Here is a 22,041-nt window from a genome sequence, read left to right as displayed (position 1 = left end):
CAGGAAAGCCGGGTGCATAGGTTTCTTTTGGTGTCTGGTCGCGTCGTTGTTTTCAATGGAAGCTGGTAAAGAAGTGCTGCTGCTGTGAAGAGGAGAAGTGTCCGGAGAGATCCAAGCCTGGATCGAGGATGGAAGGAACCTGAAAGCAGAGTGGACAGAGTCTGGGTCACTTACCAGTGACCAGGGGCACGATAGTCCAATGCCCACAGATGTCGGGTGCTTCAGGTGAGTTGACGGGTGTCTTGATTCTTCAGCCACGAGGTCCAGGAGGCGTCGACGATGACCAAGAGCTGGATTCGAGCTGTCCCACGAAGTCTGTCGAGTGCTGCGGTGTCGGCGACCAGATTGGACCCAACAAGCCTTGGCAACGGCAAGTCACGTGAAAATAGAAAAAGGATATCTGTGCAGACCAGCAAGGTCTGGAGGAATCACCCAGCGAGGGTAAGTCTGGACACATCTGGAGCAACCAGGAAAGCCCAATCAGAAGAGGAGTTGCCTTTGTGGGGACCCACTAGCCAACGGGCTAGCGATCGCGAAGGAGCCTCGAGCAGTCGCACTTGAAACTGGCCCACGGGTCACTCGTGGAGTGGAGGCCAGAGATCCTCGGTGCAGGAGGTGCTCAAGGCTGGGGCTACTCGGAGCCCAAAGCACAACTTCGAGGAAGACCCGGAAGATGATGGATCGGCAAAAGATCACGGTGTCCAGGGGTCACGGTTCCACGTCACCCACGATAGCCACGGCCCTCAAATTTGCTGTGGACTCAGGGTAGCCTCGGGGAAGTCTGACAATCCACCTCTGGTGATGCAAAGACTTTGGCGTCCGGCGGGAGCTTCAGAGTTGCAGACCAGACAGTTGCTTCTTTGGTGCCTGCCAAACAGGGGAGTCACTCCTTGACACCAAGGAAGAATTCTTCCGTCTTCTAGTTGAAATAGAAAGTCGAAGGCCCAGGATATATGTTGCAGAGTATCGTCCAGGGTTATCTAAAGTCTCAAGGACTGGGTTCCCATACTTACACAAAGTTTGGGGGTTGGACATACTCTAGGGACCCACCTATGAGAAGGTTTGGAAAGAGGGGTGGTTACACCCATTTCCTTTGTCCAGTTTCGCGCCATAGCATGGCCAGGTAGCCCCTGCAACCGGTTTGAACTGGACTATGCACAGGGACACCAAGTGTGCCCCCATTGCAGGACTTCAAAGCACCAGAGAGTGCTCCCCCCAGCCCCAATACACATCTGCCTGTCTGGGGAGGTGGATACACCTCCCTGGGACAGGAAACCTATTGTTCAGGCCTCCCCTGCCCGAGTTTCGGTCAGCAGCAGGACGCCAGACCCGTGTCTGTGGCAGTCACATCCATTTTGTGATGCCAGGGCTTTAGAAAGTCTTTACCAGGTAGACCAGTGTGAACATGTCTCTCCCTCTAGAAGGGTAGAATGCTACCCCCGCCGCCAGAACTGGCGGGGGGGTGGGTAGTATTCCAAAGCGTTTGACACCAAACACGACATGTTTCCGTGCAGCCAGTCCAAAGTTAGCATTTACCGCAAGGTTATGATGCACTTAAGAGTATATGGTCAGGCTGCACCACAAACAGCATCAGAGGAGGTACTCCGAACGCTGCAGAGGGGCTCTGCTCATGCAGGGGCACCCTCTCACATAAAAACCAAGCACTCTACCTTCAGGATTGTCAAGGCCTGCCATAGGAGTGACTTATAGGTTTTATATGTGTGTGCAATGGTAGTGATATAGGTAGCCTATACCACAGTAAGGGGTGCAGGCACCACCTTACCCAGGCTGCAGTAGCAGACCTGTGGTGTCAGTTTGGAGTGCTTCCCAGGGGTGGCATAATACATGCTTCAGCCCCTGGTAGGCCTCTGAGGTACCTATGCTCTAGGTACATATACTACGGGCTTATAAGGCACACCAGAATCCAATTAGAAATGTACCTAATGTACATGGAAACCATTTTAGAGAGGAAGCAGCTAGGCTGGGCTCCTGATTTAGCAGGGCCACAGCCAGACTCAGGTCGAAGAACAGTGAAACACCAGCAAAACGTGGGGGTACCCATGTGAAGCAGATCCTACTCTCCTAATATGCCTAATACTTATACCTCAATCTGTTTACCTATACTCGAGACCCTTAACTCTGCCCCAAAAATCCCTAAACATATGTTTTTAAGGCTATTCACTTAATCACTGACCCATATCCTTAACCTCTCTACCCTGTGCCCCAACCCTTCACTCCTCACCCTTATCCACTAGTCTCTTAGGCCCCCTAACCTCTATACTCCAAACTCTTAACTCTATACCCTTATCCATTAAAGCTTTAGTAGAGTTACAGCATCAGAGTGGGTAGCTAAATCAACAGAGCAAAAATGTCCAGCTCTTTATTGCCAATACAATGCAATTTCAAGCTCTTAACTCAAATTTAGGTATGCAAACCAGTTCTATACCTTATTTTGTTTAGGTTTTTGCTGGGCTCATTTACACCTAACAATCCATATGACTTCAAGACAACCAAACACTAGCTTGTGGTCCATGTACAGTGTCCAGCCTTATTTTTCGTTTTGGTAAGCAACAATCCCTATTTGTGATTGACTGGAAAATGCAACATTTGTGACTCCCCTGCAACATTTTTTAAGCTTTACTATTCTGAAAAAATACGTTTTGTGCTGAGTTGCCAAACAGGCCTGAGAACCGAAGTGTGGGAACGGGCAAACGCATCTGAATTCCCAGCAGGAGGTCCTACAACGCAAAGCTCCAATGCTACAGATATCCTAGGGTGAAAAAAAGTGCAACAGTTAGAGCTGGAGGAGGGTACAGCACAGTAAGAAAGGCAACAATTGAAAGTAAGGAGGACTTCTTACAAGAAGAAGGCGGAGCAAAGGGAAGAAAAGCCTGCGAGGAGCAAGCAGAAGGGGGGGGGGGGGGAGAGAAAGAGAGAGAGAGAGAGAGAGAGAGAGAGAACACGAGAGAGAGAGACAGAGAGAGAACACAAGAGAGAGAGAGAGAGAACACAAGAGAGAGAGAGAGAGAACACGAGAGAGAGAGAGAGAACACGAGAGAGAGAGAGAGAGAGAGAGAGAGAACACGAGAGAGAGAGAGAGAGAGAACACGAGAGAGAGAACGAAAGAACGAACAGAGGAGTGGAATGTGAGGAGAAGATTCTTGCTCTACAGGAGCTGACAGGTTGAGAGACCAAGACAACTCTGAACAGTGGGACATCTCGAGGAGTGGTGGATGACACAAACAGGGGCGCACAAGGCCACCATAACTCAGGAGAATTGTGGGAGCCCGTGGAGTAGCCATAAAATGACAAGGGGTGGAATACTGGCGTTTTGGGGTGGTGGTTTTCCTCTGGTGAAAACATGACAGAAAGGGAAGGGGGCCTGCCCTGTACACTTGGGTGATGATGAAGAGAAGTCACCCTCTTTTGAAAGGTGTAGATAAGCACCAGGTGCACTTAGGAGAATCCGCAAGCTAACCCTGAAATGAGAACGGGGGCATAATGCTGTTTGACCTAAAACCTGCCGTTAAAGAGAACATGGGCGAAGTTGATGAAGGAGGGGTCCGTCAGAGTGGAAAACCTTGCAAGTTCTAGTGGTTAAACATAACTGACAGAGGGAAAAAATGACATATTGTGCGATAGGAGTGATCATATAAAATATTTACCAAACACTTAGCTGGGCTTTCTTGTTGGTGGCACCATCTTGACAAACCTGAAAAAGGAGAAGAAAACTTTTACAATGGGGCCTGTTCAATCCTATCCAGAACCAAATCCAAGAGAAACTAGAAATTGAGACTGCCCCTATTTTTAGATTGTGCATCAATAAAGCCATCATTCCTCAGACAAGCCGCCTAAACCTTATTTGTGACCATCCCTTAGCTGGACCCAATGTAAATAAAATCCTAAAACACATTTCCTACAACCTCGGCTTGATCATAACTATAGAATAACTATCGCCAACTCTATAAGTGAAAAATGATACTAATAACTGATCTATCCTCTTTCCCAATAAAGTTTATGGTTTTCCCAACTAAACATTTAAACTGAATTTCACAGTACTTTAATCACAGTGCTCGAGTTGTTGATCATTTGATCAATGCTTAAGAATGTATATTGTCAACGTCTAAATAGTTGTACCAAATTCCAAAGAAATAGAGATTCTGACCAGTCTAAAACAAAGGAAGGTTGTAAAAGTGGATATCTGAGCTGATTCGGGGGTCTCCTTAAGTGCCCCCATGAGGGTTTTGATGGATGAAGTTAATTGCCCTCTAATTGCACCCACTATTCAACTATCTTGAATGTGTTTCAAAACTAGTCTAGCATCTATAATTGTCACCATTCAAAAAGTAGTACATTATTTATGTTTGAAGCTGCACAGTTTATACTACTAGCTCAATTTCATTTGTTTAAAAGTGTGATTTGCCTAAGTATTTTATTTCAGTTCCTTAATGGGTATTTTTAAACTCCTATGGTTGTTCTGAGTATGGGTATATCTTTATTATGTGTTCTACTACTGCCAAGCCTAGTTATGATCATTTGAAGTGTGCGTTTCCATTTACTCACACCAGGCTCTGCTGTTTCGGTACTTTTTAAAATATATTTTAGTTAAATTTAGATCAACCCAGTCATATGTCACATATAAGAATTAATTTATTCCATCAGACTTAAAAGGCACTGTGTTGGTGACAGAGCTGCATTGAAAACCGAGGAAAACATATGCTCTTGCGTTACACCTTAAAGCGTTTGTCGATGGCACGTCTTCAGGGCTATGCTTACAAAGGTTGCGTCTCATGAAGATAAGGCTGTTTTATCTCCAGAGGCAGGACTGGACGCCAGATTGGAGTCCAACATTGTTGCAGGAAACAACCCAGCAAGAAGGGAAAACTGGAAACCAGACAAAAAACCTTCAGGCTCCAAACGGAAAGCGATAAGCAGAGGAAGACTGGAAACAGCATAGATCTACGAAAACCAGGAGCAAGCTATGGCAATAAACAGTTGCTATGCAACTGGAATTCTCAATGGACCTGCTTAAATAGTGGCAAACAGAAAGTGACCCAATTCAAGAAAAACGTTCCGCCATCTTGGATTGTGAAGATAAATTAGGTTACAGAAAATATAAACATGATCAACAATATGATTAGTATGCAGCATGGTTTTATATTTCTCCCCCTGGTGGTTTTAATATTTTCCTGCATGTGGCGTATGTCAGGAGCCAGCCTGCAGGAATCGCCCCAAAAGTCCCTGTGTGCCTCGAGATATGCAGGAAAAAATATGGTGGTAGGTGAGGACGACACTGCGTATTTGCTGAGGAAAAAGTTTGAAAAACCATAAAAATGTTACCACACCTGCAGCTCTAGGACTTGAATAATCTACTTGATCTAACTGTAATGTACTTGACCTATAAACCGTTCTTACATTGTGTGATCCTAGGCAAATACATTATTTTTTAGTGTACCTTTTTATTCGGTATCACATATGAGAGCACCTTAAAGCATGCAATTTCAGCTTTTCTGCTGCACAAAAACTCTTTTGTTTGATTTGATATACAATTTTGTTTACATGTATAACAAAAATCTAACCCCCATATAGAGTACACATGATCCCTCACTTTCATCTAAGTTCACAAATCGCATTGTCAACATGGTGGGGGCAGGAATGTTTCTTCATTCATGTTTAAAAACTCACTGTTAATAAATATATTACTAAAGCATGATGTGGTAGCGCATTGTAATTTACAAACCGAACATTTTCCATTGAAGTTACCACAAACTTTCCCACTAACATACAGTTTTACTGCTAAAACTATATTGTGGAAAATGGGTTTCAGCCAAAAATATTTATCACTTGCATGTCACCAAGTAGTGTTCTAATTTGATTCTATTCAAATATTTTTTTCATTGCACAGAATAACAAAAAGTATGCTTTCATAACTTCTGAAATATATTTTGAAATGTTTGTACAGTTAGTTTACAAGCTTTTTATGAGCTATTTAAATACTGTGCATTAGAAAAAAACTGCCATTTTGCAGCTTTGCATTTCAAGCTCTTTCTACTGCACAATTGTCAGATGGTAGACTTTACAAAATCCTCGTACTTTGCAGCCAGAGGAAAAAAAAGTAAACCCCAACCTCTAGGCTAAAATAAGCAGTAGCTTATAACAAGACATAAGCAGACATTTGAACTCTGTCTCTGAACACAGAGCATAGGTGAAACAAGATTTAAAGTCCTCTTTATAGCTCATTTATTTTCTCAGTGAACAGAACACCTGTTTTTTGTAACCTCGCCAGAACAGCCAAGGAGGCCTTAAAAATAGTTTGTCTTGATAAAATCTGAATTGCCATAGTGAGTGGGCGAGTAGATTTCTCGTACCCTGCTTAACCTAGAAAACTCTGTGTTTCTTTTAAACGAGGAAGTCTTTAAAAGTTGAGAATCTCTTGAACCATACGATTATCCATAGAAATTCCTTCAGATGATAAAACATAGTTCAAGTACTCCACAGAATCCTTATGGCAAAAAAACTTCTTGTGCATGGTTAACATTGTCACTCTTAACCTTTGTAAAACTTGTTTTACATTATTGACGTGTTCATCTGATTCTTTGGAAAAGACTAAAATGTCATCAAAATTAACAACCATAGCCTGCAGAAATAAGTCTGAGAAGACCGCATTCATAAAACTTTGTAATGTAGCTAGACCATTACATAAGACAAAAGGCATTACTCGATACTCTAAGGGCCCGATTCCGATCTCGGTTGGAAGGGCTCCGAATCGGATTTGGTTTTACGTAAACCGATCCGGAGCCCTTGCTTCCGACCGACTCATTCTCAATTCCGAACGACCAAGTACGATGCCTTAAAACCCTTAGCACTGACCGAATCGGTTCCGGAAGGCATACGGAGAGATGAAGCCCTCCGGAGCCAAATCGTACAGCTCTATGGAGTAGGTTTTCCAAGCGAGCAAGTACGATGAACGATTCGGGCAGCCTTTACGTTTTGTGTTACCCCGATCTAAATTGCTGCCGGAATCTGTCTTTGGGGGCCCATAGGAGGCCCCCCTTCACCTGGGGCCCTGCGAATCGAGGTCGTGGGAGTACCCATGGGTCCCCCCTTTCAGACCATGCAGTGTGGCAGGCACCAAGGGGTGCCCGCCACAGGGTGCACGATCTCCAACCACCCCTTTTGGCAATGAGACCCTGTGTATGCGTTCCATACACAGGCTCCCATTGAAGTCAATATGAGTCCGACCGAATCTTATCCGGATGCATTCGAATGCCTCGTACTTGTTCGATCAGACTCCCCTGATAAAGGTTGGACGGAAAGCATTCCTGACACGAGTCGTTGGGTTTGCTTTCCGAACGAGATTGAAATGTGGCCCTTAATGATCATAGAGTGTTCTGAATGCTGTTTTCCACTTGTCTCTGAATCTAATCAGAATCAAATGATACGCTCCCCTTATGTCTAACTTGGTTTTGCTCCTTGAGAGGCTTCTAATATATCAGCAATTAAAAGCAAAGGGTAACAGTCCTTTACAAATAGCTGATTTAAGTCTCTGTAATCAGTACATGGGTGAGGTTGACTGCTCTTTTCTTGGGTACAAAGAACAAGGAAGCTCCAACTGGAGAGTTTAAAGGATTATAGGTCAATTTGCTAGATTGGAATCCAAATAATGCCTTAAAGCTTGTCTTTCCGATGGGGGACAAGAAAAAGATTTTTCTATAAGATACAGTGGCTTCTGGTACGATTTCAGTGGCACAATGTGGTAGCTCTTAAGCTGTAGTTTCTTGAAACACATTCAAGAACTCACAACAGATGTCTTTGATTTCAGCAAGATGGGTGACTGAAGTAACAGGAATTTAGGATGAAGGTCAGATGTTTTTGTGACAGATTGGTCATAGTACAGAGGTCAACACAGAATTTGGAACCTAAAAAGAGTCTTGACAGCCAAGTTGATATAGGGATTATGCTTTGCAAGCCACTTGAATCCTAGAAAAGTTGGATAACGAGGAGAAACAATTAAATCAAAGGTAATCCTCTCATAATGAGTGGCTGTCTTAAGAGGTAGTGGTTGAGTTTCTTCCACTACCAGTCCAGAAGATACTAAAGTACTATCATCTGCCTCCACAGCCACCGGAAGCTAATTTCTGGTGATAGGAATCCAGTGAAGTAAAGCCCATTAAATGTCCGTGCACACATTCGATGCTCTGCGGTCAATGAGGATAGGGACCTTAAGAGGAGTAGCCTGGTAAAGTAATTCTCCTTGTAGAAGAACAAAACTAGAAAATATTGGTGATGAAGGCAGGTGTTGCTGTTCATCACTCTGTTCCCTGCACTAGAGGCATGCTCTTTAGTTTCCCGACTTTTGCGAGGGACTCACTGGTCTTATGGGACAGTAACTCAGAAGGTTACTTTCCCTATCATACTACATACATAGGCAGAGTTTTTGTCTCATTTCCATTGTTAAGGGACCTTTAGTCCCTTTAGATTTAGGCATAGGTTCCTCTTCAATCTCTGAAACCCTAGACAATGTTGTAAACGTTGGTATGAAAGGAGTCTTGGAAGAGGATTATATTATTTTCTTATGATGCCTTTACTGAATATTGATTTGAAGGGCCAATTGGATGAGAGCCTGAAGATTAGGGAGTCTGGCCACCCTAGCAAGTTTGTCTTTTGGGTCATCATGTAGGGCCTGGTTTCTCAGAAGTAATGCTCTCGAGGTGCCCTCCTTCTACATCGACTCAGAGGTCTATATTCTACTAGAGTATCGATGTGGCCAGATGGGGGGAAGGTAAGTTAGGTGGGCACTGCAGGGAAATAGACCTGGAAGTAAAAAGGTTAGTCAACAGGTCTTAGTTCTACTTTCACGAAGATTTGTTTTTACATTTCACACAAGAAAATGCTGGTTGTTTCCACTAAGAGAACAACGTGCAGAATTACAGTTCCTTATGTTAAATAACACAAAGTTCTTGATATTCCTGAATCAAAAGCTGTAACAGTTTTTTTTCAAGTTTCATTGTGAGTTCACAAAACAAGCCTGTATGTCCAAAGGAATATCTCTACCGAGGGGGGGGGGGGTGGGGTGGGGGGGGGACAGGGAGTTAGTTTCCAATGTGTCTCATGCTATGGTTGGTTGAGCTTTCTTCACCAATCACTGGTACAGACCTAAATGTGCCCCCCCTCAACTCGCTACCTTACCGGAATGCTGGATTTATCCCAATTCACCAGAAGAATTTCTGCTCAAGCAACAACCGAAGAAAGAGGGTGGGGTCTTAAAGCACACTGAGAGCGTATGCAGCCTTGATCTGTCGACCGACCAGAAAAGCTCTCTGAAATTGAGACAACCTCTTGAGTGTTTGGCTTCTTGATGTGGCAGCTCCAAACAAAACCAAACATGAATAACAAGTGCAGCTGACAGGACACAACATCTCTAAATAGAGGTGCCATCTCAGAAGGTGGTCCCCTCAATCATGTTCCAGAACTTACACCTGCTGCCAAAGGGAAACAACAAAGAAGTCCTCCGAGTCAGCACAAACGGATGAGTCATCCTGGTCAGCAGGTCATTTTAGCATGTTCCAGAACTAACACTTGCTGCGAATAAGGCAACACAAACAAGTTCACATAGTGAAGACCCTTTCTGACATGAGTATTAAAGCACACAAAACAATAACCATAAAGATTTTCTAGTAATAGAACATATCATGTTGTTTAAGCGTTGGAACATTATTGGTACAAACATACTAATGAGATGGACTTTTAATGGTTGTGGCAATGAGTTTGTGGCACATCCCTTTGCCCCCTCATGAACAGTGTAAATGAGGTCTAGAGGGTTTTTCTGGCCAGTCCTTTAAACTACGAGATATGATAGTAGTCAAGTCAAACATGACGTTTATTTAGACCATTGGGTCTTTAAACCCAAAAAACATCCCCCTTTACAATAAATCTAAAAATGTGCTCAATTCATCATACCTTCCAATACAATTATCCAATTTCTATGAACTTTTTCCCTAGTTTACTCAGTATTAAAACTGTAATGCATACACACATCTATAAAATGACATAAAATTTTTTAAAACGCTAAAGATTTCTATTATGCAATATATTCCTAAAACAATATAGGGTCGGAGCCTCCTCGAGTCAGACTGTTTTCACAGGGTCGGTTTGTGCTGCTTATTACGGGTCTGCCCTGCCTCGCGGTACCCCGGACCCGGTCAGACAACACATTTCCGTGCCAGTTTATGTGGCAAAAACCACTCTCCAACATTTGGCAACCACAAGAAGGGATTTTCATAGGACTTTCCGGACTGTAGAGAAGGAGACTTCCCCTGGGGCTGCGGCCGGAGTTTGCCCCCGCTGGCTCTTCCTGACCTAACCATCAGACATACACAGTGACTCTTCGTTTTGAACACAGGACCAGCGCAGCTGACACCGCCAGTAATTCTCACCCCAGGAGCCTGAGGGGCAGTGTGAACACCTGGGGCCCCGCCCCCTGCTACCGGGGAACCTTCAATTGCGGCTCGCGCCTCCAGCTTCGCGGGAGACTCTTCGTTTTGAACACAGGACCAGCGCAGCTGACAGCGCCAGTAATTTTCGCCCCAGGAGCCTGAGGGGCAGTGTGAACACCTGGGGCCCCGCCCCCTGCTACCGGGGAACCTTCAATTGCGGCTAGCGCCTCCCGCAATGCGGGACGCGCGCGGGCGGTGTCGGGCTAAGCCCGGGCAAAGGGCGGGCCCTCTGTGGCCCTCAGAGGCCTGAAGAGACTGGACTGGGCCTGAGATTTGGGTTTTTTAGTGCCGGACTTCATTCGCAAAGTGAGACTTTATTTGTTTTATCTGCTATTAGTGTATAGCGTTACTTGTTTTGTTTATTAACCTTTTCATATTTGTTCTAATGTCTAAATCGAAATTTGATAAAACTGCTCCCGTGCTGGGGACTTTGGATAACTACTTGGTGAAAAAAGTAAACCGTATAAATAACGACCGCAGGGCCTCCTTGGGACTGGGGAGCACATTAGTGGTACAGGAAGATATGCCCCTGCTAGTGGCTGACATAGATGGGGGCACTAATCTGGACATTAGAGAGAGGGCTGAGATACCTGTTGTTTTCCAGGTGCATGCAGAACCACAGGAAGACCCGATGGATACCTCGACTGAGGAAATAGTGAAGGTACCATCAGCCCCAAGGCCGGTGCGATCCTGTAGGAAAGCACAAATAAAACGGGCTGGTAAGCATAATAAAAAAAGACTAGACCCAATTCAGCAAGTTTGCAATGGCTCAAGATCCTCTTCACTCAGTAGAAATAGTGAGGGTGATGTTAATTTAAATCTAGAGCAATTTACTCTATTGATTAACACTTTGGAAGTGAAGATAGAGGCCAAACTAGAGGAGATGTTAAGACCTTTGACTACTAAGCTTGACACTTTGGCATTGGAAGTAGATAGACTCGGTGGTCTGTTAACTACACACTTGGCATCAGCTATTACGGCTGGAGCTAAGGTTGTGGAAAAGGGGCAGGAAATTACGATAGGTAATATACAGCGGATTCCTCAGCAAGTCGCTGTAGCAGTACCTGTTCCTCCTGTGACACTAGCCATACCTCCCCAGTCCACATATCCCACAATAGCCCTGGAGGGCAGACATGATCCCAGGCATATGAGGAAAAGCCGCTATCTTAATCTCCCACCTGATTGCGCACCATATGTGGCGGTGCTGACAAATGTTCCATCTTGTGATGACCACTTAGCTTTACCATATGGGGAATCCCACGCCTCATTAAAAAATAAAACAGTCGCATGGCTTAGCAAAAATTGTGGTTTTCCTGTTGCATATTCGGACCAAATAATAGCAGTAAGAAGGGTGAACTGGGTTGGTCCGTCTAGAAAAACAAGCAGTGGGGACTGTATTGTTGTTAATTTTAAGCATCCCAAACACGTGGCAACAATTTTACTAAGAGCATCCTCATTAATGTGTAATATGAATAGTATATGTGTTCGCCCACTGGGCTATTTTTATGCACACTTGAATAAAGATCCGCGTCCTCAAATGGAATTAGGCCAGCAAATCCAACTCAGACCCCACATATGGATGCACCATATGTGTACAATGTTAATCAAGGTGGGTGTGGGCTCTCTGTAGAAACACAGAATAGATTTAATTTTGTTGGCCATTGCAATAATGGGCTTAACGTGGATATACAGAATAGATATGATGCTCTGTCTGGCCTGGAGGCGTGCGACTGACGTGAGGCGTCTGTGGGTCTGGGTAATGTAATACCAGCTGAGATATCACCTATCAAGATCACACAGGTTAAAGCTAGTTGTAATAATGTTATTTCCTGGAACATTGCAGGCTTGGCATCTAAGATGGCGGATGACAATTGGATTATGTACATTAAGCAATTTATGATCATCTGCCTGCGGGAGACATGGTCAGTGGAATGTGACTTTTTCCTCGAAGGGATAGGCCTTTTATGTGCCTGCAATAGCATCAAGTAGAGGCAGGCCTAAGGGGGGACTGGTGACTTTTATTTCCGTTACACTCTCTTGTAAAATTCGTAGAATTTTAACAGCAAACTCTGGATTTATGGGCTTAGTATTGAATGGAGAAAATTGTCTGGCTGGTTTGGTCAACTTTTATAATGCTGTCAATGTTAACACAGGTTCCATCCAAATATCTGCTCTAAATGAATTTATTAATTCTTCTCTGTGGGAATGCCTCCATAACCTTATAATTATGGGAGATTTTAATGTTCATCCTTGCGGTGACCCCCTGTCGAAATGTTTAATGGATCTGCAGTGTGACCGCCTCGGCGGTTTGCATTTGGAACATACGATGGAAGGGGAACTTTTTAATGACTTACTGAGCTGTTTAGATCTTTCTTTGGCTATAGCACTGAGGGATCCCACAAAGTGTTTTGATACCCCAACTTTTAAAGGTCATGGGAGGGGTACTTTCATTGACTATGTGTTACTCTCTTTGCCTATGCAGTCATTTGTGGACTCTTTTACTATCGAACAAAGTGAATTCAGCGATCATAACCCACTCACTGTTCATCTGAAGGGTCCCTGGATAATTAAAGAAGATCGGAAATGCATCAATGGCAGGTTGAGCAAAATCGACGGGAGACGGCGCCTTAGATGGTTAATGATTACTCCTGACCTATTATATAAAAATATTAGGGAGAACTGCACGCAGGATATTAAGAACTGCATTCAAGAAGGGGCAGACCCGAATCAGGTTCTTAGTGCTTTTCAAAGCTTGACGGAGAAGGTGTCAGAGTTGATGATGGTCCCAGTAAAGAACACAAAGAATGAGGGACCGAGATGGTTCAATCATGTTTGTTCCATGGCAGCACGTAATCTAAGGATAGCCTTGGCAGCCAACCCTAGAATAAAAACGAATGTAAAGTTGTGTCGCAAAGAATATAAATCTGCCATTGCTTCCCGCAAGACATTTTTAAGAGTGGAGGCCTGGGATGAGAGTCTTGACCCCTCTACTTTAAAATGTAGCACTAGATTCTGGGCGGTAGTAAAAAAAACATTTTTGGTACAGGACCCGGGTGATGGCCTAGAATGCTGCATAAAAAAGGAAGAATGGGAATCACACTTTAAACAGTTGTATAGTTGTGTGGTGACTGAAAATGTCAATTTTCTCCCTGGTAACAGTGGTGGAATCATTACGTTTGATAGAGGCGAGGTCATGGAGGGCATAGAGGGACTCACAGCCAGGAAAGCTCCTGGCCCTGATGGGATCCCACCAGACTTATATAAGTCTGAACCTAGCTTTTGGGCTCCCATTTTAGAGTCTGTTTTTAACGCTGCTGCTGAAATTGGCTGTCCCCCTTCATGGGGAGTTTCAACGATTGTCCCTGTCTTCAAGAAGGGGGATAGGGGCAGTCCTTTTTGTTACAGGCCAATTTCATTAATAGACTCTATGGTCAAAGTTGTGGGGAGAATTCTGCTGCAGAGATTGTCAAACTGGGCGCTAGAAAATAACATCATGTCCATTTCCCAGTATGGCTTCTGCAGTGGTCGTTCTACTATAACCCAGTGACTTAATCTTTTTTTAATACTAAGTAAATACACTGTTGTTCAGAAGGGCACTGTCCATCTCGCCTTCATGGATCTGTCATCAGCCTTCGACTGTGTTAACAGGGGAAGGCTGTGGCAGTCCATGAGGGAGAAGGGTGTGGATAGTGGGATTGTTAACTTTCTGGTAGACCTACACAGTAACACTAGTGCTAATGTTAGGTATTCGTCGGATCTATGCACCACTGGCAACTTCGATATTAAGAAGGGTGTGCGCCAAGGCTGTATTCTCGCCCCCTTTCTTTATAATTTTTATATTAATGAGTTAGATACCGTTTTGCAGAAGGTACAGGCTGACTGTCCCAGAGTTGGTAGGCGGGGTATTCCTGTTCTTTTGTACGCAGATGATGCGGTTTTAATCTCTAGAACCGTGAAGGGCCTCCTAGCTTTATTAAATGCTTTTAAATCGTTCATGACCGAAAGAGACCTATCGGTCAACAATTCTAAATCATTTATTATGCAAGTTGGCCTACAGCCAAAAAGGAACTTTGTATTTAAATTAGATGATGTATCCATCCCCATTTCGAAATCGTTCTCGTATCTCGGGGTCCTATTTGATACCAAATTAATTTGGGGCCCCCACCTGGTCAAAAAGAAAGGGGAACTGGCAAGGGTTAACGCTACCATTTTTAACTTTGCATAGAAATTGGGGAAGAAGTCCAACAATGCCATGATGAAACTTTACAATACAAAATCAGTGGCAACTGCTGTTTATGGCAGTGAATTATGGGGCTATGTGGCTGGAGAACAGCTACAGGTGGCTGAAAACACCTTTATGAAGCGTCTTCTATGTGCTCCAATTGGTACATCTAATTTGGCAGTACATGAAGAATTGGGGGCACAATACTTATGTGACATTTTTTTCTCTGCGCCCTTTGACCTGCTGGGCAAAACTGTGGCTGAATCAGGACATTCCATTAACCCACTTGATTGTGAAAGATCTTTTGTCCCATGATAAGGCAATGTGCACCCCCTGGTTAAAATATTTGAAATCCTGTTTCTCTCGACTTGGTTGTTTGGAGTTGTTTGAAAATCCAAGCGGGATTGTAAATGGGGATGTGGAGGCAATTAAGCGCGCCTTTTATTTGGGGAGAAAGGTTCAACGAGAGGGAGAGGAGCTCCTGAAACCCAGTATCAGGAAATATGTCATGTTAAAAACTTGCGAGACAATGGAGCCATATTTGATGGGCTCATTCAGTTCCCATGAGAAGTTCCTGCTGTCAAGGTTCAGGTTAAATATCTTTCATCATCTGTTAATTAGACCTAAAAAAGACATTTTTAACAATGGCTGCAGCTCCCTGTGGCTGCGACGGAAAGTCTCCACAGGATATGCTGCATTTTATATTTTTATGTAAATTTTATGAATACCCGCGCAAACGCTATCTGGTAGCTCTTTTAACCCCTTGAGTGCCCCGCCCTTTCCACGCCCTGTGCCGGGCGTTTCATTAGCGGGCAGGGCTCATGACGAGATAGTCTCGTCATGGGCACAGCGCAACCGCGGCCCATGACGAGACCATCTCGTCATGGGCACTCAAGGGGTTAAAGAAACTTAATTTAAACCAGATCAGACCAGCACCAATGTATTTACAACTTTTGCACAGTGACCGTGTTCTCCATGTAATTGAATTCTTAAAACTGTCTGTTAAATTGAGAACCTGTATGGACCAATGAGGTTGCTTCTTCACTGTTTGACTGCCTCATCTACCTCAGGAACCTATATGGACTATAGTATGCCTTGCGCTATTTGCACTTTACTGACTATAAATTCATTGTACGGTATTGGTGATATCCTTGTTTTTTTTTCTGTTTGGTTATGAATTATGGTACTATTTAATATTTGTCTTTTAACTGTGATGTTTATATGTATACTTTTATGGTTTGAATCAAAACCGAAATAAAGTCTCTATTGATTGATTGATATAGGACACATAAGGCTTTGTCTAACAAGGAAACTATCCTACTTCTATCATATCTCTCAGCCATCCACTACCCTTTCCATGAAAAACCTTTTTGCGGCCTCCATGTATTTTGCAATGGCTACTGAAATTTCAAGATTTGTCATATCAGTGAGAAGTTCGATTGCTTGTGCGCGCAAAACGTCCCATATTTTAAAAAAAATCGGACGTAATAACTGTTTCCGCAAGGCTAGCCCTTTTAGGCAGTTTATCGCATTTTGTGCCGAGTCTACTTGTACATTTACCATTACGTTGCCTCATTTCTGCTTTTTCAAATATTTTTTTATTTGTTTATTGAGTTTTCATAGTAACAAGCAGAATAATCACAATCATAATCAATGAGAATGCACACACCAGCATGATAATGACATTACAAAGACATGAATATGTAGAACAGTGACAGTGGAGTCTTCAGATGGTCACAAACTATTCATGAAATACAATGCAAGTACAAAATTTCTATATTTCAGCCATACCCCATATATATAATCAAAGTAACGCGAGTCAAAGGAGTGAGACAACTGACCAGGTAATGAGAGAAAGAAATGTTAATCATCGACTGGTCGTATACAGGGCGTAAATTGTAGGACATGGAGAACAATTAAGACACTTTACCAGCCTGCACAGGATGGTCAAGGAGATGCGATTTAAGTGGGTACCAGATATCACGCCGTCGGGACGAGAGTGGAAGCAGCTCCGCATAAGTGCACATTTGGTCCTGCCAGATTGTCATGTCGCTAATCCAATCCTTGAATTTGGGCGCTCGTCCGCGGACCCATCTACAGGCCACTCGTCGTGTGGCTAGTAGGAGAATGAATGAGACAAATTTACGGTACATCACAGGTATGTCTTCCATGTACCCGAATAGCGCGGTGAGCGGGGACAAGGGGATTTGCCGTAAGGTAATCAATTCCAGCACGGTGAATACCTACTGCCAGTAGGTGAAGACTGAGTTACAACCTCATTCAAGATGAAGAAAGTCAGCGGCTTCCGATCTACACCTGTCGCAGTGGTTAGTTGCACGTAGTTTATATTCGTGTAATTTAACGGGAGTGTAGTAGAGACTGTGTAGGAACTTGTAGTGAGTAATGTGCAGCCGACTACTGGAAGAGACTTGTTCCGTCTGTCTGAAACAATACAACCACTGCTGGTTTGTGACCACATGACCAATGTCATTCGCCCACTCATCCCGGGAAGTACAGGGGGGGTAGTCCTTCTCTATGTATACGCTATGATAAAGTGTAGATACTAGGTGGGACGCATTGCTAACGCGTAGTACATGATGCAGTGGAGCGACAACAGGGGGTTATTGAGGGTATGAGGGAGTGTACTGCTTAAAACCCTGTCATAGGCGGACGTAAAGGAAAATGTCCATGGGTGAAGGCTGTGTATCCCTAAATAGTTGCTGCATGGTGCGGAACGTGCCAGCGAGATAGGTCACCCCAACACTGAATACTATATTTAGCTTTGGTTTTGTGGAAAACTCCTTCCTGCAAGACTTGCATCTTGGGGTGATATGTTAGCGGGAGCAGCGGGGAATATAATATGGGGGCTTGCAGGCGGCGAGTAATGCATTGCCAGGCTGCAACCGTACAATCTACAGAAGTCGGGCAGGACACGCGAGGCGCGGGTGTAGTCAATAGAACCCTGTCTAGCGGGATGGGTTCCCCCAGCCAGTGTTCAGTTGCAAAGTGGGGCGTATATTTGGGAGGGTGGAACCAATAATGAGCATAGTGTGCCTGGGCACATATATAGTACAGTTCTAAATCAGGGACATCAAATCGCCCCTGGGAGTATGGACGTGTAAGTGTATCCCACTGCAAGCGTGGTTGTTTACCACCCCAAACTAATCTGATGAGCTCCGAGCGAAGCTGAGAGAAGACATGCCTGCCCGGGCCATAAGGGATATTTAAAAACAGATATATAGAAGCTTGGGGAGGATGATCATTTTAATGAGTGAAATTCGACCCGCCATAGTGAGGGGGGGAGCGTTCCAGCAAGTGACGTTGCTAGTGATACGTGCCAATGCACGTCCGTAATTGAGCCTCATTAATTCCTTGCGATCGATGGTAACGTGGATCCCCAGGTATTTTACCTCGGCAGCACACCACTCTATGAGATAGTCCGTTGGGAATCGTACCACCGATGTTGGGAGTGGAAAAAGTTGAGATTTGGCCCAATTGATATGGATGCCGGAGAGACCACCGAATCGAACGACTTCGTGGAGGAGCGTGTTGAGGTTCTGTTGAGGGTCTTTGACATACAGTGTAACATTGTCTGCATATAGGGAAATGAGGATAGGGCAAATGAAGCATCTAAGGGCCTTTTCTTGATGATACTGCATGATTTTGTCCGCCAGCGGCTCTATGGCAAGGGTGAACAGGAGGGGAGAGAAAGGGCAGTCCTGTCGAGTATCTCGAGTGAGGAGGAAGGAGGGGGAGGTATGGCCATTAATCGGAACCCTTGCCGTGGGAGAGGCATAAAGCAGACGTTTCCATGCTAAGAAGCCTACAGGTAGCCCCATGCATTGCAGGATAGTGAAAAGATAGTCCCATTCCCCGGAGTCAAAGGCCTTCGTGGCGTCTAAAAAAAAAAAGTGCCACTTGAGCCAGTTGGTGATCAACCGTTTGCAGAATGGAGATAAGAGTACAGAGGTTGTGGGATGTCGCTTTCCCGGGGATAAAACCTGCCTGGTCAGGCAGCACAAGGTTCTCCATCAATAAACTGAGGCGGTTGGCTAAAAGTTTTGAAAGAATTTTGGCATCAGTGTTAATGAGGGAGAGGGTCCGGTAAGAGTCTCAGCGGTCCGCAAGCTTTCCAGGCTTCAGGAGAGAGGTAATCAACGCCTCGCACATTGTCACGGGAAGGATCTGTGCCTCTAGGGCTTCAAGGTATACCTCTCGCAACACCGGAAGTTATTGATCCAGATATGTCTTGTAGAAGTCAATGGTAAGGCCATCAGAACCAAGGGCTTTCCCCGATTTCATCTGCATAATGGCCGCTTGAAACTCCTCATCTTCAAAGGGGGCCACTAGGAATTCCCGTTGGTTATCCCCCAACCACCCCAGCACGATATCTTTAAGAAATGGAGAAAAATCCGGTGGTTCGGACCTGCCTAATTTCTGCTTTTACTTTCCCGTAAATCATACCAAAATTAACACCAATTCTCAATCTTAAAACCTCTCATCTAAGCCATTGATTGGGAAAATATGTCCAAATGGGGGAACCAAATTTCTTTCTCCAAACTAGCTATCATAAATTTCACTGACCCTTTCTTTCTCAGATACTCCATAGCTTCCATCTTAGACAATTCCTTCCCTAGAGTTCTGAGTTCGCTCTTTGTTACGTCTACTTGTAGGGTCTCCCGGTCAATTCTCTCATTTAAATTTTCACAAACTAGATGCAATTTCTTCCTGACCTCTTTTGCCCACTTTAGTTCACCAAGCTGGGCCTCGTTCTTTCACCACTGTGACACTTTTATGGCCTCTCCTAAACCTAATCTTTTCCAAAACCTTAATGAGGCCACTTGTGCCTGAACATTCATGAAATTCATTCCCATCTCTATTTAATTTGCCTGGATCATAGATGAGCCTGGTAGAGACATTAGGGATTTTATACATTGTCCAGAGAACCTTGCTAAAGTTACAAAATCTCTTATGATCCTGATGATCAAACATATGTCGAAATGTAATGAGATATGTAGGAAAGTTGTCCAGAAGAGGACTGAGCTCTGAAATCAAGGGTATCGCCCAGTCTAAGGCCTTTCTGATGGTATTGCTGATGACAAAGCCACCTTACCCCATTTGGAGGCATAGATGTGAGTTTTAAACGTGAGATAGTCCTGACCGGTGTCAAAAATGGTCCTTACATTTTTGGGAGTTACCATCAAACTTTATCTCTGTCAAGCTGGCCAGCGGAGGATCAAGAGAGCCTTGCTGTAAAACGGACAGTGAGTGATGGAGGGATGCATTCTCAGAGATCACATTCAGGGCTTCTGAGATTGTTAACTCCTGCCAGTAATTCTTGTATTGAAGAGGATTCCTGGGCTTGGTCCATTTCTCCTGAACATCAAGCCGCATTTCTCTGGAGGCAGGACCATATGCCATATTGGAACTGGAGCCCGACACTGCTCCAAGAAACAACCCAGCGAGAAGGAGAAACTGGAAACCAGCGTTTTACATTCAGGCTGGTCCAAACTAAAAGTAATGATAGTCCGAGGAAGATTGGAAATAGCAGAGATCCACAGGAACAAGGAGCTAGCTCGGGTAAAAACATATTTGCGACACAACTGGACTTCTCAATGGACCTGCTTAAATAGTCGCAAAATGGAAGTGCCCTAATTCAAGAAAAAAGGTTTGCCATCTAGGATTGTGAAGATAAAAATAAGGTTACAGAAAACTTTTTGAAATATAAATTAGCATCATCAACAATATGGTTAGTATGCAGCATGATTTTATATTTCTCCCCCTGGTGTTTTTAATACTTTTTGTGCATGCAGCGTATGTCAGTAGCCAGCATGGAGTTTTCGTCCCATAGTTCCCTGTGTACCTTGGAAACAATTTGATGGTTGAGGGAGGTGTCCCTGAAGGAGCCTCACACGTGCTGCAAAGGTATGTAAATTCCCATTTGAATTTATTTCCAGGCAGTAATCAAGTTGAAATACATTTCTATCACATTTATGGCCCTAACACCGTGCATCAGTGCACAAAGAGCTGAACATCACTTGACGTAATATGTTTGTCTCTGCGAAGTGAACAAGCAGAAGAAAATTGGGCAAGTTCACAGAATCTAGGCAAAGCAGTTTAATACTGGAAAGAATTTTAGGAAGACCTGCTTTTAAATTGTTTGAATGATGAGTCTGTCAGTAATGTAAAACTAACTTAAAACACTGCTGCTGTCATTTCTCGTGAAACAGAAGGCTTAGACCGCAGGGACCATGTAGTAATGGGGAGGATGAGAGAATGCAGTCTTCTCCAGACGCGGAGTTCCTGGCGACACATGCACATTGGTTTACTGCCTTCAAATCATAGAATGCTTCACGTTAATAAAATCACATGCACGAGAAAGCACCATCTCCTGGAACTCTGCTTGTATAAAGCTCCTTATCTGTATGGGGGAACTAATCTACAGAATTTGGCTCCACAGCTATTTTGTCTCACATCCGGTTAGAAGGTCCTGTTTGCTGCTCGTTCTACAAAGGGTCATGCTTCCTTTTGGCCAATGTTCAGAGTCTTTTTATGTTGCTATGTTCTGCTCCTGCTGGCCCTACTCTCGTTCCATATTCTCATGTGAATATTTTCCGTCCATTGTTGGAAATTGTGATTCTACTTCATGACTATCTTTACCAAACCTTCTGCTGCCTCTGAAATATTTCCATTAGTGAAGTCCACTCTCTCAAACATTGGATCACTTGAAGATCCCGCCTGCCCTAATGCTACATGGATAGTATTAGGCGTGTGGGAGAGTCTATATATAAATGCATTCCTTGCATTGGATCGGTGTATCTCTGATTTTTCAAAAGGTGTGAATTACACTAGGTTTATTTCTCATTCACTTGTGACCTTGCAGGAGTAAGTTACACTCGTTCATGGAAGAAAGCTTTGCGAGGTGTACTTCTTGTGAAAGCTGTACGATGTGTGTGGAGATGGCAAAAAGGAGCAAAATGAAACAAAGCATTTAATGGCAGCACATTTCTTTAATTCGGTTTCTTTTGTGGTTGTTTTGGTGTTTTGTGACTTGCTTTTGAATCCTTTTTTTGCAGTTGAGTTCTGACATGAAGCTCCTTGGCATTGTACTCTCCCTCGCTCTTGCTTATCAGCTGTCAGATGCAACGCTGTCCAAAACAGATGCCAAGAAATCTGCCACAAAAACACCAGAAGTCAAGGTAAGATAATTCCATTGAACATTAAATAATCATTTAGGAAACTGTAAGGCGGGTCTGTTTTTTTTTTTTTTAACTTGGTACCTTCAAGAGGGGCTTGTTTCAGAAGTGTAAGAGGTTGTTATAA

General features: G+C 43.9%; 1 protein-coding gene across 1 annotated transcript in view; it reads left to right on the top strand.

The window, feature by feature from the left end:
- CHID1 (chitinase domain containing 1) overlaps nt 1-22,041 on the top strand; it is a 1,360,135-nt gene that overhangs the window by 86,714 nt on the left and 1,251,380 nt on the right. The window contains exon 3 of the mRNA XM_085644891.1: nt 21,795-21,917. Coding sequence (XP_085501017.1) covers nt 21,807-21,917 — 111 coding nt within the window. The 5' untranslated portion in view covers nt 21,795-21,806. The remainder of the gene's footprint in view (nt 1-21,794; nt 21,918-22,041) is intronic.

Source organism: Triturus cristatus, chromosome 3_1 (genome assembly GCF_964204655.1).
Source record: "Triturus cristatus chromosome 3_1, aTriCri1.1, whole genome shotgun sequence".
Taxonomy (NCBI): Eukaryota; Metazoa; Chordata; class Amphibia; order Caudata; family Salamandridae; genus Triturus; species Triturus cristatus.
The sequence above is the reverse complement of the archived record's forward strand: the minus strand, read 5'-3'. Positions and strand labels throughout refer to the sequence as shown.